Source organism: Lepidochelys kempii, chromosome 22 (assembly GCF_965140285.1).
Source record: "Lepidochelys kempii isolate rLepKem1 chromosome 22, rLepKem1.hap1, whole genome shotgun sequence".
Classification (NCBI taxonomy): Eukaryota; Metazoa; Chordata; order Testudines; family Cheloniidae; genus Lepidochelys; species Lepidochelys kempii.
In genome coordinates, this window is record NC_136401.1 from 9,802,965 (window position 1) to 9,820,283 (window position 17,319).

The following is a 17,319-nucleotide window of genomic DNA, read 5'->3' on the forward strand; positions in this document are numbered from 1 at the left end:
GGTGTTTGTGGCAAATTGCATAAGTCATGTGGGAAATACAAGGATCCACAACCTGAGGTGAACTTACTACTTGAATATTTTCCTAATTTTTTTGGCATCAAAAGCCTGGCCTAGAAATCCATTAAAAAAAAAAAATCTGTTGATGTTGGCAAGAGCTGGTGCCAATTTTGGGAGAGTCACTGGCAGAATTACTTAGTTATTAGAAGCACTTCCACATTCAGTATGAGCTCTGCTGTTCTTCATTTCCTAGGCTGTCAAAGAAGACCTTGCAAAGTCTCCAATGGCCTCCACTGGGGGTGACTGAGAAGGGAAGAAAGCATGTGGAAGGGACAGGAGACTCTGGTCTGGAAGAAACAGAGTAGAGCACCAGAGAGAAGATGAGAGGCAAGGTGGTATCTAGTCTGGGGAGAGGAAATCCCGTTTGCAGTTGGAAGGCAGGCTGGTAAGTACTGTAGCAGGACTCACCCGTGCACAGCTTGCAAACTCAACAGGGATTCTTGCTTCTCAGCCTCTCAAACATTTTTTTAAAAACCTAAACCAAATTCCCAGGCTTACTGTCTCCTGTGGGCAATGATATAGGGCAGAATTATGGTTGTTTGAGTGATTTCTACTGTGCATATCCCCTTTTCTCTTTATGGAAGGGAAGGAAGAGAGAGGCTGTTTTGTGCTTGTAAGGTTAACAGGGAATTTCAAGCCTAACATTTGTGCTTCTTTTTGAATCTTTCACAGGCTCTTTGGAGATTTTTTCCCCCTCAGATAACAAATAAATAAATAGTTATAAGCTTTTTTCCCCCCTTGAACATTATTTAAAAACAAAAAACAAAGAAAACCCCTTAACAACAGGCTTTACTCATGAAAGGCACAAAGAGAACCAAGCTGATCTCTACAAGGGTCTGCTTCCTAAGACACACCAGGAAAATACGCTTACAGGCTCCAACTACAGCCACAGCAGAAACATGGTGTGTCTTCTTGGCTGCAAAGTCTCAGCTTGCTGAAGGCATTCTGCAGCAAATCTGCTCAACATATAATAGGGATTCCCAGCAGCTGCTGCCTAGACCGGCGGAAGTGATTCTGAGTTCAAGTATCAGAGGAACAGCCGTGTTAGTCTGTATTCGCAAAAAGAAAAGGAGTACTTGTGGCACCTTAGAGACTAACCAATTTATTTGAGCATGAGCTTTCGTGAGCTACAGCTCACTTCATCAGATGTTTACCGTGGAAACTGCAGCAGACTTTATATACACACAGAAATCATGAAACAATACCTCCTCCCACCCCACTGTCCTGCTGGTAATAGCTTATCTAAAGTGATCAACAGGTGGGCCATTTCCAGCACAAATCCAGGTTTTCTCACCCTCCACCCCCCCACACAAATTCACTCTCCTGCTGGTGCTAGCCCATCCAAAGTGACAACTCTTTACATAATCAAGTCGGGCTATTTCCTGCATAGATCAAGGTTTTCTCACATCCCCCCCACCCCCATACACACACAAACTCACTCTCCTGCTGGTAATAGCTCATCTAAACTGACCATTCTCCAGGTTTAAATCCAAGTTAAACCAGAACATCTGGGGGGGGGGGGGGGGGTAGGAAAAAACAAGAGGAAACAGGCTACCTTGCATAATGACTTAGCCACTCCCAGTCTCTATTTAAGCCTAAATTAATAGTATCCAATTTGCAAATGAATTCCAATTCAGCAGTTTCTCGCTGGAGTCTGGATTTGAAGTTTTTTTGTTTTAAGATAGCGACCTTCATGTCTGTGATTGCGTGACCAGAGAGATTGAAGTGTTCTCCGACTGGTTTATGAATGTTATAATTCTTGACATCTGATTTGTGTCCATTTATTCTTTTACGTAGAGACTGTCCAGTTTGACCAATGTACATGGCAGAGGGGCATTGCTGGCACATGATGGCATAGATCACATTGGTGGATGTGCAGGTGAACGAGCCTCTGATAGTGTGGCTGATGTTATTAGGCCCTGTGATGGTGTCCCCTGAATAGATATGTGGGCACAATTGGCAACGGGCTTTGTTGCAAGGATAAGTTCCTGGGTTAGTGGTTCTGTTGTGTGGTATGTGGTTGTTGGTGAGTATTTGCTTCAGGTTGCGGGGCTGTCTGTAGGCAAGGACTGGCCTGTCTCCCAAGACTTGTGAGAGTGTTGGGTCATCCTTTAGGATAGGTTGTAGATCCTTAATAATGCGTTGGAGGGGTTTTAGTTGGGGGCTGAAGGTGACGGCTAGTGGCGTTCTGTTATTTTCTTTGTTAGGCCTGTCCTGTAGTAGGTAACTTCTGGGAACTCTTCTGGCTCTATCAATCTGTTTCTTTACTTCTGCAGGTGGGTATTGTAGTTGTAAGAAAGCTTGACAGAGATCTTGTAGGTGTTTGTCTCTGTCTGAGGGGTTGGAGCAAATGCGGTTGTATCGCAGAGCTTGGCTATAGACGATGGATCGTGTGGTGTGGTCAGGGTGAAAGCTGGAGGCATGCAGGTAGGAATAGCGGTCAGTAGGTTTACGGTATAGGGTGGTGTTTATGTGGCCATTGTTTATTAGCACTGTAGTGTCCAGGAAGTGGATCTCTTGTGTGGACTGGACCAGGCTGAGGTTGGTGGTGGGATGGAAATTGTTGAAATCATGGTGGAATTCCTCAAGGGCTTCTTTTCCATGGGTCCAGATGATGAAGATGTCATCAATATAGCGCAAGTAGAGTAGGGGCTTTAGGGGACGAGAGCTGAGGAAGCGTTGTTCTAAATCAGCCATAAAAATGTTGGCATACTGTGGGGCCATGCGGGTACCCATAGCAGTGCCGCTGATCTGAAGGTATACATTGTCCCCAAATGTGAAATAGTTATGGGTAAGGACAAAGTCACAAAGTTCAGCCACCAGGTTAGCCGTGACATTATCGGGGATAGTGTTCTTGACGGCTTGTAGTCCATCTTTGTGTGGAATGTTGGTGTAGAGGGCTTCTACATCCATAGTAGCCAGGATGGTGTTATCAGGAAGATCACCGATGGATTGAAGTTTCCTCAGGAAGTCAGTGGTGTCTCGAAGGTAGCTGGGAGTGCTGGTAGCGTAGGGCCTGAGGAGGGAGTCTACATAGCCAGACAATCCTGCTGTCAGGGTGCCAATGCCTGAGATGATGGGGCGCCATCTTCATCATCTTCATCATCTGGAATGATGATGATGGGGCGCCATCTTCGACATCTTCATCATCTGGACCCATGGAAAAGAAGCCCTTGAGGAATTCCACCATGATTTCAACAATTTCCATCCCACCACCAACCTCAGCCTGGTCCAGTCCACACAAGAGATCCACTTCCTGGACACTACAGTGCTAATAAACAATGGCCACATAAACACCACCCTATACCGTAAACCTACTGACCGCTATTCCTACCTGCATGCCTCCAGCTTTCACCCTGACCACACCACACGATCCATCGTCTACAGCCAAGCTCTGCGATACAACCGCATTTGCTCCAACCCCTCAGACAGAGACAAACACCTACAAGATCTCTGTCAAGCTTTCTTACAACTACAATACCCACCTGCAGAAGTAAAGAAACAGATTGATAGAGCCAGAAGAGTTCCCAGAAGTTACCTACTACAGGACAGGCCTAACAAAGAAAATAACAGAACGCCACTAGCCGTCACCTTCAGCCCCCAACTAAAACCCCTCCAACGCATTATTAAGGATCTACAACCTATCCTAAAGGATGACCCAACACTCTCACAAGTCTTGGGAGACAGGCCAGTCCTTGCCTACAGACAGCCCCGCAACCTGAAGCAAATACTCACCAACAACCACATACCACACAACAGAACCACTAACCCAGGAACTTATCCTTGCAACAAAGCCCGTTGCCAATTGTGCCCACATATCTATTCAGGGGACACCATCACAGGGCCTAATAACATCAGCCACACTATCAGAGGCTCGTTCACCTGCACATCCACCAATGTGATCTATGCCATCATGTGCCAGCAATGCCCCTCTGCCATGTACATTGGTCAAACTGGACAGTCTCTACGTAAAAGAATAAATGGACACAAATCAGATGTCAAGAATTATAACATTCATAAACCAGTCGGAGAACACTTCAATCTCTCTGGTCACGCAATCACAGACATGAAGGTCGCTATCTTAAAACAAAAAAACTTCAAATCCAGACTCCAGCGAGAAACTGCTGAATTGGAATTCATTTGCAAATTGGATACTATTAATTTAGGCTTAAATAGAGACTGGGAGTGGCTAAGTCATTATGCAAGGTAGCCTGTTTCCTCTTGTTTTTTCCTACCCCCCCCCCCCCCCAGATGTTCTGGTTTAACTTGGATTTAAACCTGGAGAATGGTCAGTTTAGATGAGCTATTACCAGCAGGAGAGTGAGTTTGTGTGTGTATGGGGGTGGGGGGGATGTGAGAAAACCTTGATCTATGCAGGAAATAGCCCGACTTGATTATGTAAAGAGTTGTCACTTTGGATGGGCTAGCACCAGCAGGAGAGTGAATTTGTGTGGGGGGGTGGAGGGTGAGAAAACCTGGATTTGTGCTGGAAATGGCCCACCTGTTGATCACTTTAGATAAGCTATTACCAGCAGGACAGTGGGGTGGGAGGAGGTATTGTTTCATGATTTCTGTGTGTATATAAAGTCTGCTGCAGTTTCCACGGTAAACATCTGATGAAGTGAGCTGTAGCTCACGAAAGCTCATGCTCAAATAAATTGGTTAGTCTCTAAGGTGCCACAAGTACTCCTTTTCTTTTTGAGTTCAAGTACTTCCTCTACCCCTGATCATACACTTATAATACACTCATACCACTTGCAATGCCAGGGGTTGATGGATGACAGAGAGTGGACCTTCCATGCGCAGCAATCCGGTCCTCCTCAGACAGCTATCCCTTTTGGGGTTTTAGTCAGTCAGTCAGTGTGCTGGTACATAAATATTCACACAGAACACATGGCCTGAAGGGGTAATCTGTCAAATGATAGGGCGCCTGAGGAAAAAGAATGATCATAACCCTTTATTCCATCCCACTGGACTCTGGAAAGAACAAAAAATGTGACCAGCTAACCATTATGCTCCTCAGCTGTTCATATTGCAGTTCTAATGCACACTCAACCAAAGAGTATGAAAAATCAAGAATAAACTTGAATTTTATTTCTAAAAGAATTAAAGCTACCTCCAGTGCCCATTATCTCTGCCTCTCCCTGCCTTACGAGAATATACTATATTGATAGACTTACCTTTCCTCTAGTATTCCTGCATCCACCTTAGAAGGACTATGCCGCACTACAGTATTAATTGTTTAAAACTGTACAGTTCTGTGTGTAGTCAAGCCTTAGGTTTTACCCGGGGTCAATGAGTCCGAAGTCACTTTTAGAAATGGACTTCAGGTGCTTTTTTGGAGAAGTGGAGTTGGTACAGTTTTAGATAAAATGATGCGGGAAAGTGGAGTGGTTGTGAACAGGGTAAGTGACAGGGCAATTTTGGTTAAGTCAGCTCTTGAAAATGGCCACCCCCTAAACGTTCTTCTACTGGTGTACCTTTAAAAATGAGTGTACACTAAAGCGTTTTGCTTGACGGGTTCTAAATGATTTGCCCAAGGTCACACAGTCAGTCAGTGGAAGAGCTAGGAATAATACACAGGTCTTCTGACTCACGGCTCAGTGTTTTCCACAACTGCCTGTCTAATACTATAAACAGTGTTGGCTAGGAGACCTGCTAGTCTTTTCACCATGTGACATCCACTGAATTGTGAGGGACTGTGGACCATGTGCAAGGCCCCACATCACAATTACCAGACAGAGAACAAGAAGGATGGAAAGGGAAAAGGAGCTAAGCAGGGGAGGGGGAAGATGACAGTCCAGTCTAATGACACTGAGTCACCACATTCTGACTGCCGCATAATAACATTTGGTGTAGAAGGTATGTTCTGCAGACAGGGCTGCATTACATATATCTTCCCTCCTCCCCATACCAAAACCAGTCAGACTTGTGAAAGCTCACCCATTGTTAGATTTTAAAAAAATTATCATGCAGAGCCTGACCTTTCAGCATATAATTAAAAATTCAATGATGCAAACCTGAAGGATACATGCAATACTAAATATAATTTATTTCCTCAATATACCAGTAAATTCTTTACAATGTTGAGATCAACAAAGCACATCCCATTACGAAAGTTTTGATCCCAACTGGGTGCACCAATAAATTCCATTAGTTGCCTGGTGAGCTAACATTTTCCTTACAGCAATCTTGCAGAAAGATTTGTGGGGTTTTTTTTTTAATGAAAGCGCAAGTCTTTGAGAAAGTATTTTTCCACCATTCATTTCAGTGCCTCAAATCAAGACTGAATATGCATTTGCTGCACAGCTTCAATGCGGAAAAAAATATAAATGTTAGTAAGCAAGGCAATGCTTCAGAGGCTCTTTATTCATTTACTGCTGACTAATGGAACCTTCTGTTCTTCAGTGGATTGGTAAGATGACAATAGTTAACATTCGTATCGTACTTTATGTTTTCAAAGCTCTGTACAAACCTTAATAAATTAAGCTTCAGTACATCCTCGTGAGGTAGAGAAGTGTTATCCCTATTTATACATGGGGAAACTGAGGCAGAGAGAGGTTAAATTAACATTCTCGAAGCCAAAGTAAGCAAGTAATCGAATCAGGATTAGAACTCAAAAGTTTCTGGGACCCAGGGCTGTGCTCAGTCCATTAATCCATGCAGCCTTTGGGACACAACATGATAATCCAGCCACAGAGGAATGTGCTTAAATAAACCACATGTAAAAGCTATCAGGCCACAATGACAGAACAGAGCTGGTGTGTTTGTACTGTGTTAGCACAATGGGACCTGGTCTATCAGTACTATGGTAAGGCAACTCATCCAGCAACCAGATTCTTGGGGTCATAGAACTCTCTGAGCTGGGGCACTGGCTGGACATATAAATAATAAATGGGTTTATGGATTGTGTAACACTTTATAATAAACTGATGCAGCTTGTTCTTCAGTAACAATAAGTTCTGGCACCTTGTTTGGATTTACTGACTACATGAACCGTCAGCTCTACTGCCCTCTAGTGACTCAGTCCTCAGAAGAATTCGTCATCATTTGTATAATAAATTTCACTTGGTTTGTGTTCCATGGAAAGTAGCAAGAAAAGTTTTTAAAAACCCTTTTCAGGCCATGATTTAGAAAAATTTCCTTGGATACTGCAGCATCCAACACCCATTAATTTCATTGGAGGCTGAACGTCTAAATCCCTGAAACCCAGTAGATATATCCAGTACCACATGCAGTTCTTTACTGATATGGAGGTAGACATCACCATATCTGAGGTAGAAGCGAAACTCAAACAGCTTAATGGGGCTAAATCGGGGGGCCCAGATAATCTTCATCCAAGAATATTAAAAGAATTGGCACAAGAAATTGCAAGCCCATTAACAAGAATTTTTAATGAATCTGTAAATTCAGGGGTTGTACCATATGATTGGAGAATTGCTAACATAGTTCCTATTTTTAAGAAAGGGAAAAAAAGTGATCCAAGTAATTATAGGCCTGTTAGTTTGACATCTGTAGTATGCAAGGTCTTGGAAAAAATTTTGAAGGAGAAGGTAGTTAAGGACATTGAAGTCAATGGTAAATGGGACAAAATACAACATGGTTTTACAAAAGGTAGATCGTGCCAAACCAACCTGATTTCCTTCTTTGAGAGAGTAACAGATTTTTTAGATAAAGGAAACGCAGTGGATCTAATTTATTTAGATTTTAGTAAGGCGTTTGATACTGTGCCACATGGGGAATTATTAGTTAAATTGGATAAGATGGGCATCAATAGGAAAATTGAAAGGTGGATAGGGAATTGGTTAAAGGGGAGACTACAACGGGTCCTACTGAAAGGTGAACTGTCAAGTTGGAGGGAGGTTACCAGTGGAGTTCCTCAAGGATCAGTTTTGGGACCAATCTTATTTAATCTTTTTATTACTGACCTGGGCACAAAAAGTGGGAGTGTGCTAATAAAGTTTGCAGATGATACAAAGCTGGGAGGTATTGCTAATTTAGAGAAGGACAGGGATACCCTACAGGAGGATCTGGATGACCTTGTAAACTGGAGTAATAGGAATAGGATGAAATTTAATAGTGAGAAGTGTAAGGTCATGCATTTAGGGATTAATAACAAGAATTTTAGTTATAAGCTAGGGACGCATCAACTAGAAGTAACGGAGGAGGAAAAGGACCTTGGAGTATTGGTTGATCATAGGTTGACTATGAGCTGCCAATGTGATATGGCTGTGAAAAAAGCTAATGTCGTCTTGGGATGCATCAGGAGAGGTATTTCCAGTAGGGATAAGGAGGTTTTAGTACCGTTATATAAGGCACTGGTGAGACCTCACCTGGAATACTGTGTGCAGTTCTGGTCTCCCATGTTTAAGAAGGATGAATTCAAACTGGAACAGGTACAGAGAAGGGCTACTAGGATGATCCGAGGAATGGAAAACTTGTCTTATGAAAGGAGACTCAGGGAGCTTGGCTTGTTTAGCCTAACTAAAAGAAGGTTGAGGGGAGATATGATTGCTCTCTATAAATATATCAGAGGGATAAATACCAGAGAGGGAGAGGAATTATTTAAACTCAGTACCAATGTGGACACAAGAACAAATGGATATAAACTGGCCACTAGGAAATTTAGATTAGAAATTAGACGAAGGTTTCTAACCATCAGAGGAGTGAAGTTTTGGAATAGCCTTCCGAGGGAAGTAGTGGGGGCAAAAGATCTATCTTGCTTTAAGATTAAACTCGATAAGTTTATGGAGGAGATGGTATGATGGGATAACATGATTTTGGTAATTAAATATTCATGGTAAATAGGCCCAATGGCCTGTGATGGGTTTTTAGATGGGGTAAGATCCAAGTTACCTGGGAAAGAATTTTCTGTAGTATCTGGCTGATGAATCTTGCCCATATGCTCAGGGTTTAGCTGATCGCCATATTTGGGGTCGGGAAGGAATTTTCCTCCAGGGCAGATTGGAAGGCCCTGGAGGTTTTTCGCCTTCCTCTGTAGCATGGGGCATGGGGCACTTGCTGGAGGATTCTCTGCTCCTTGAGGTCTTCAAACTACAATTTGAGGACTTCAATAGCACAGATATAGGTGTGAGGTCTTTTTTAGGAGTGGTGGGTGAAGTTCTGTGGCCTGCATTGTGCAGGAGGTCAGACTAGATGATCATAATGGTCCCTTCTGACCTAAATATCTATGAATCTATGAATCTATGAATCTTTAATGCTGACCAGCACCACCCAGGCAATCAATGTTTAGCACTATTGCCAGATACAGCTCTACCCAAGCACCTCATCACTGACATTCAACACCCCAGATAGATCACTCCTGGGTCTCCCTTAACAGGAAAATCATGCAGAAATGAGCATGGTTTGGTTAATCCAGCACTATGGTAAAAAGAGAACAAATCCATTTTCACCCATTTCATGAGACTGATCGAGGAGCGAGTTTCTGGAAGTGAATTTTCAAGCTGTCAAGTCCCATTGCTCCACCAAACCCCTATCACAGATGACATAAACATTAAAAATCAATTTGAAAGCTGGCCAAACTGTTATTAGACCCCTTTATATAATTACTGATGTCGCCATAAAATACTGCCTGTCTATTATGCAAATTTTTAAGAGTGAATAGTTCTTCAAAGGGAATTACACCCACTACCCCTTCAGATTAAAGTTAGTAATTTGCTATTAGGTGTCAAACTATCATTTAAAAGTATGTCGTTCCAGCCTACTCTTATTGTCTTGTCTAGTTCAATTTATTAGCACAAATGCACCACTTAAGATACGTGAGCCCTATCCAATGCTATTCTCTACCGCAGGGAACTATATTCATGCTGTACTAACGGTTTTAATTTGTTTTTCTTCTTTGGCCTTTTAATACTCAGTCTTCTGCTACCAAGGAAGCATCATAATGCCCCTAATCTTTCATAGCTAGAGACCTGGGCTCAAATGTGGTTTAGTTCACAAGAGCAATGAATCTCAACCTGTGCCTGAGTGTGTTTTTGCTCACATTACAAAATCACTGCACAACTTGACTTGACTAGCAGTCACTGTTCAGCAGAAACTGGGAATTAGAGAAATAGGGCAGGTAATTAGGGCCCCAATTCAGCGAAGCATTGAACCACATGCTTAACATTAAGCATATGAGTAGTCCCACTGTTAAGTTATGCATGTGCTTAACTGTTTTCTAAATAAGAACCTAGGGGGGAAATTTTCACAAGTTTTCACAAATTTTCACATTATGGGATCCAAAGTCCCATTTTCAAAAATAATGTAGGCACTTAGGAGCCTAAGGACACGGCTACACGAGGATACTCAGAAAAGTTCACCCAAATCAACTAAAGGTTTGAATTTAAAGTGGATTAGTTAAACTGCATTTAGTCCCTTTCTGGGCATTCTGATTCATAATTAAAGTGACCTCAAATCAATTTAGCTCAATTCACTTCCAAAGTGAATTAAAGTAAACAAAATTAAGGCCACTTTAATTCTAAATCAAAGCATCCACACAGAGATTTAATTCTGTTTATCCAATCCACTTTCAATTCACACCTTTAGTGAATTCAGATTAACTTTTCTAAATTCCACATGTAGATAAGCCCTAAGTCTCATTTTGGAAAATTTTACCCCAGATCAGGATTCAGATTCATTTGAAGAACAATGTGAAGAAAATTTGTACGAACACATCAATCTGACTTCACACTGTGATGGCATCTCCCTGCCATCAGACTTGTAACTGAGCCTGCAGCATTAGAAAAAGTCAATATATACTTCAACCACAAATGCAATTCCATCAATTGTCTTCAAAATATTTTAAGCAAAAATAATATGCAACAGGATGCAATTTCACGCAAGTACATGCATTATGCATTGTGAAGACTAAGTACTCAGGGAGTACCTAGGGAGGTGGTGGAATCTCCTTCCTTAGAAGTTTTTAAGGTCAGGCTTGACAAAGCCCTGGCTGGGATGATTTAATTGGGTATGGCTCCTGCTTTTGAGCAGGGGGTTGGACTAGATGACCTCCTGAGGTCCCTTCCAACCCTGATATTCTATGATTCTATGATACTCACTATCTCTGAATGACAAAAGCGAAAGAAAATTCTCGGAGGAATGCACAATGCAGTAAAATATAAATCTATAGAGGGAGAGAGATGTATTTAGCAGCTACTCCATTATAAAACCTTTTTTATAATAACTAAAAGATTAATAGGGTCACTTCTGAAAAAATAAAAGGAGGCACAGGTAGGAATGCAGAGTTAGCCACACTTTTCCAGAACTACAATGCAGTACAAGGACTGGATCCTGCTCCTGTTGGTACATTTCCTACTGACCAATGAGAATGGAGATGGCATCATCTTATAGTATGGAGAGTGGGTATGGTCGAGGGGAGAGGGTACTGATATGGAATTCAGAAGTTATGGGTTCTATCGTTGATTTGCCACTGTAACCATGGGCAAGTCACTTCACCTCTTGCCTGTATCCTCTCCAACTCATTGCCTGTTTTTTCTGTTTAGACTGTTAGGTCTACTGTCTGCATATATAGTGTCTTGCACAATGGGGCTCTGAACTCACTGGAGGCCTAAAGGTGCTAATAACAACAATAAATCCTGAACGTTGTTGACTTATTTTTATACAAGTCATCTCCTGCAAGGCTGTTTCACCTTCTCCCTCTAACCAACGATACTGGGACAACCCTGTGACCTGACAGCAGCTGCCTTTGAGAAATCAAATCCCACATGGGACTCGACTGCTGTCACAACACTCCTTAGCAGTCAGAACATTCCACAGCGATGGCTCAGAAGACGCACATAAACAGAACCACAACTCTTAAGGTAAGCCATTATACAAATTACCCTAAATGAAAGAAAATGGTTTAGATGTCAAAGGGTTGTGGCCTGGGGATTCTACCCTCCTCCAGCTATAAGGCTGCTTCTCTGGCTGGCACATGCTGAAGGCGTTAATGATGCTTTCTGTTTCTGAAGACAGAGGACAAAGCTTGTACCATTTATGAGTCTCTGATAGTGTTTCTTGGTCCAGGACAAGTCTCGGGTACAACTCAATAAAGGGGGGTTCTGCCTGGAGAGAACTACAGATTCACAGAGGAAGGTAAACCGGCATCGCAAACCGACTGGAACTCAACCTGACTGACAGTCCCTTGTTGTATTCTGCCTTAAGGAGGGCAGAGCTGCTGGAATATAAGACCCGAGTCTAGGGTCATGTGAACAGAACAGGGAAACCTGAATTCAAATCTATTCTTACAACATATACTACTCTACATTAATAGGCGCACAAATGCTTATTCTCACACATACATATGTACACACACACACGAAAAAGAAACACCCTCATTATTAAATAACCTGTGCGTAAAAATTTAAGTTCTGTGCCAATTGCAGTCTTTACAGCCACTGCCATCAACTCACCCAGGTGCAATATATACTATCGTTTACTTCAAGGGAGTGCACAAATGTAACTGAGGGCATAAATTGGCCCAGTTTATCAAACCAGCTCCCCAAAAAGGGACCCTTTCTGCTCCAACTTCCTATTATCAGACACTCTAACAAACTAAGCAAACCTATCTGGAGCTCTATGAAGTGTTTTGCTCAGATTAGTTAGCTAGTCAGACAAACACAACCCAATTTTGTATGTAAAAGAAATCTGAAACTTACCTGTATGTTGCCAAAGTCCACATTCTCATAATGGAAATGTGCACACTCCGCCATCTTCGGGAAGTGACCCTTGGTAAAGGATAACCTGAAGTACATCAAAAGCAACCCATAAGATGCACATCACTGAAACAATTGTCAGAATTGCATGTCATGATGAAATGCGACTAGACCATCTACATTTAAGCGCCTGACCAAGACAATCCATCATCCTGAAGATAAGGGAACATAAAGTGCTGCTATTTTGATGCACTAAAGCAGTGAGGAAAGGGATTTGGTGAGGGAGGTAAACTAAACTGCCAAGTGACATTTATCATTGTCTTTTTAGGGAAACACGTGCATTCCATCACCACCAAGGCCAGTGTCTACTGGGAAGGATGCAGGGACAAGCTGTTCCACCTGTACTTGCACTGGGGAAATTAATCTGTAAACAACCTGACATAAGAGACACATGAAAGTCAAATTTTACCTGTGAAAGGCATCACAGCCCATCAGTTCTGGGTTGATGGATCTGAGGGTGCAGAACAAATGCTATTTATCCTTTGGCTTTTTAAAATTCAGCGGTGAGACATAATCATCTCCAAGCATCCCCAACTACAGCAATGGCTGACAGGGAGATGCTCTGGTTCTGCAACAGAATCTTCCTTCTCCTGAAGCTGCTGCAGACTCCTATAAATACTTCTGGTAGTGAGCCAATGAGATTGTCTTTATCTGGCTCACTCTTCCCATGGGAATATAAGTGGGAAGTGAGATACAGCATCTAGCTGCTCAGCAATAGAACAAAGAGCCATTTTCCCTAACAGCATCAGAGCATGATAGAGCATCATTGCTCTGAATGCACAGACCAATGCCGGTAGCTGTGGACCTTCTGCCAGCACTTTAAATATGGATGGGCCAAGTCATTTTTGACTAATTTGGACCCCATTCTCAGATCATTGGGTTGAATTCTGCAAATGAGCACAAAAAGGGAACAGAACGAGGGCAGAGAGAAAACACAGTCCATGGGAAAAAATAGCGTGAAAACTGAAACAAAAACCAACCCTGAAAAACAGAGCAGACACACTCATAGAAAAATTCTAATGAAAAAATAAAGGTCATCCACTTGTCCCAGTTTAGCTTTCCTTCCGTCTCAGGAGCACAGGGGAACTACTACACTTATACCTTGCACAGGCTTGCCTTTAGCCTTTTTTTTTTTAATTTATTTTTTATGAATAATCTTTGGGGGAAAACCCAGAGTTTAAATTACAGCAAGAGTGAGATTCAAAATTCAAACTAGCTTTGCAACCCTTCTCCCCAAAAGCAAGCGTGTAAGGTTTACAAAACCTCCACCTCTATAAGCTTCATCCATCCCAAGCTTTAATATTTAGAGCATGCCGACTGGCCGTTTTGCTTTTCCCAGGCAGCAGGTCTACGCTGCTCTGATAAGGAGACTACCAGAAATCCTTTACTGCTTACAGCCTGGCTTCTGGATGCATTGGGGCTCCACTGCACTATGACAGTCTTGAGCACAGCTAGAATCACAGACACTAGGACTGGGAGCACAGAGGACAGAAAAGCGACAGAATTAACTCTCAAACAAAATAAGCCCATTGCTCTTACTTTTTCACATTCTTCATTTTCATGCTCGCTGTGCTGCCGCACGTCCGAAGAGGCAGCTCCCCTGGAATCTCAGGGATATCTGCACCTCTCGCCTACACACGCCAAAAAAAAAAAAAGAAAGAGAAACGTTAGATTTGATCGCACACTACATATTGGTGCCTCCAACACTAGATAAATACATGCACTGTCTGTGCACGTCTCACATATGTATGCAAGATATACTTTAGTAACTTGCAGCACAGAAATACTGAATCCATGGATTCCAACCTAAAATATGGTTAGCTGCTTACCTACAATAAACCTTGTTAATTCTCACTAATTACTGGGAGAGCCAATACATCATACACCCAAAGAATAAGAGGAAAAAGGAAGAGATTTTCAAAACTAGTAACCTAACTTTAGGCTTCCAAGACCACCATTTAGGCTCCTAATTAAGCATCTTGACTTTCAACACTGCTGAAGCTGCTGGGTACCCAGGACTGTTGAAAATCAGGTTAGCTACTTATGTGCCTAAATATGGAAGAATTATTTGAAATATTTAAACAAGCTGGGCCTTAGCAAACAAATATAATTAAAAAAAACCATGAATCAATAATAAAAGACACAATGAAAAGGCATCACAAAATTTACATCTGTCATTTTGTGGGTGGCAGAAGCTTTCAATTTATGTGGTGGCTTTAACGTGCATAATCTTTTATCCATACCCATTCCAGACACTTAATTTTCCTACTCTGTCATCTAATGGCGTTTCAGTCCTGAATAAAAAGAGTGAAATGGACATGTAATATTTTGCTCCACTCACACGGATAAATGTGAGTTGTATCTGTGCCATTCAGTTCTTATCTTAGCCTCCCTCAAAAAAATTTCATGTTATTTAAGACCCAAGTTACCTCATATATTCTTGATATATCACATATCTTACACTGGAATAATTAAGAGCTTCCTTGGTATATACATATAGGAATTAAAATCATTTTGTTTTAACTTAGCTATTTTCCATAATGGTTTGCCAATTTTACATGATTTCTAATACCATATAAATGATCTTTTATACCCCCCAAGAGATCAAGAGGTATGTTTGTAGGTGGGATTTCTATTTAATTTATATTTCAGTAAGATACAAATGTATAGCACTGAGGCACAAAGTTGTTCACCTGGGGAAGAATTTCATGTTTATGTGCTGTGGCTTTGATCATTTGAAACATCTCAGGATAAAAAACATTTAACCCACAGACCTGGTGCTCAGAAAGTCCTCCATAAGGATGTTCATTCGTCCAGAAATTTACATAGGAAACAGGGCTGTGACATCCATTTTACTGCAATAACTGTCAATACATTTTTAAATAGATTTTGTTCATGTTTTAGTGTTAGATGCTAGACAGACATTAAGGAGTTCCAATGAGTTCAGGAGAAACTGGAATTATTTTTAGTGTGACCAGAGAACCAAATTCTCTTTCAACCTTACACTCCAGTTTTCTTCTCGTTCTCTTTACATTTAACAGATAAAAATAAAATCAAGTATTGTACCTGTCTATATCATTCTGTGTATTACTGTTTCATCTTAACCTTTTTATTCTCATTATAGGGAAGACTGTTTATGTACCAAGCCATGGGCAAATGGGATACTGCAGCTTTAATTAAACCTGTGTGCATATTTTTTCCCCGTGATAGTTCCTGTATGCATTGCAGTCTATCAAGAAGAGAAATTCCCACCTTGGCTACTTAATAGAGATGGGTCCCTTTCGCAAAATCCAGATTGACTGGAAATATGCCATAATTCAGGAGGTTTGGCATCCACGGCTTTGGTGTACCCGAAGCCCTTTTAAGGCTTTAAAAATTATTTTCACTGGAAAAAAATCAATGAAGTGGTATAGACATACACAAAACCTTACAGTCCATTTAACCTGTCCCTGTCCTGAGCAGCTTCCCATATAAATAAGGATGTAACATAGTGATGGATGGCAATATACAATGCTAGGACCTGGGCTGCAACAGCAAAGGTCACAAGAAGCCCAGTTTTCCTCCTCACTTACAGCAGGCTAAATTGGGAGTATCTCCACTGAAGGTCACAGAAAATGCCTGAATGCATCTGATGAAGTGAGCTGTAGCTCACGAAAGCTTATGCTCAAATAAATTTGTTAGTCTTTAAGGTGCCACAAGTCCTCCTTTTCTTTTTGAGAAAAATATATGTGTAAGTGTGAGGAGAATCAGGCCTGAGTGGTGCTCACGGTTACATACAGAATTTGCTACATATCTATATAAGAGAGGCACAATGGTCCACAAGTTAGGGCACCAGCCTAGGACTTGAGAAACTTGGGTTCAATTCCCTGCTCTGCCAGAGACTTCCTGTGTGACCTCAGGCCAATCACTTAGCCCCTCTGTGCCTTAGGTTTCCATCTGTAAAATGGAGATAATAGCAATGCCGTACTTCAAAAGTGTTGTGAGGATAAATGCATTAAAACCTGCGAGGTACTACAGTGATGAGGTCTATATAAGTACACACCAGTTGGAGTGTTTCAATTTACTTTCATGGGTTTTAGGCTGGGCCCATAATGGGATGTGGAGGGAACCAATTATGTCCAAGTTAGCAGACAGGCAGAGGATGGCAAGGACAAAGCAATGATCCTTGGTCTTGTCCGGGAGCGGCTCATTAATGACCATGGCAAGAGCAGTGGAGCGAGCACAGTGCAGAATGCAGAGGTCAGATACAGTATTTCCTGCTTCACATACAAAACTATAAAACATGAGTGGTGTCCAAAACAATGGATGGCATAGAGGTGGCAATGCGGGCACTCCAATGTACCTTCTCTCATAAGGCAAGAACAATGAGAAGGCTGAGTAAAACCCATCACCAATGTTGGGAGTAGATGGACCAGTGCTCTGCTCCAGAATGCCATTCTTATGTTCCTAAACTTGTCTGCAGAGAGGTCTCTGACCAGAACTGAACAGCTGCCAGAAGTTATTAGGTTTAATAGAGAGTAAGTGTACACTGTGATTTACAAACATG

General features: G+C 41.8%; 1 protein-coding gene across 6 annotated transcripts in view; it reads right to left on the reverse strand.

Moving 5' to 3' along the window:
- Window positions 1-17,319, reverse strand: part of ARHGAP32 (Rho GTPase activating protein 32) — a 416,149-nt gene that overhangs the window by 192,955 nt on the left and 205,875 nt on the right. For 5 of the 6 annotated variants that reach the window (XM_078849914.1, XM_078849912.1, XM_078849913.1 and 2 more), the window contains 3 exons: window positions 14,313-14,404; window positions 13,183-13,224; window positions 12,717-12,801 (listed from right to left, as the gene is read on the reverse strand). In XM_078849914.1, the coding sequence (XP_078706040.1) occupies window positions 12,717-12,801; window positions 13,183-13,224; window positions 14,313-14,404 (219 nt within the window). The remainder of the gene's footprint in view (window positions 1-12,716; window positions 12,802-13,182; window positions 13,225-14,312; window positions 14,405-17,319) is intronic. The other variant, XM_073321002.2, reaches the window with a different exon arrangement.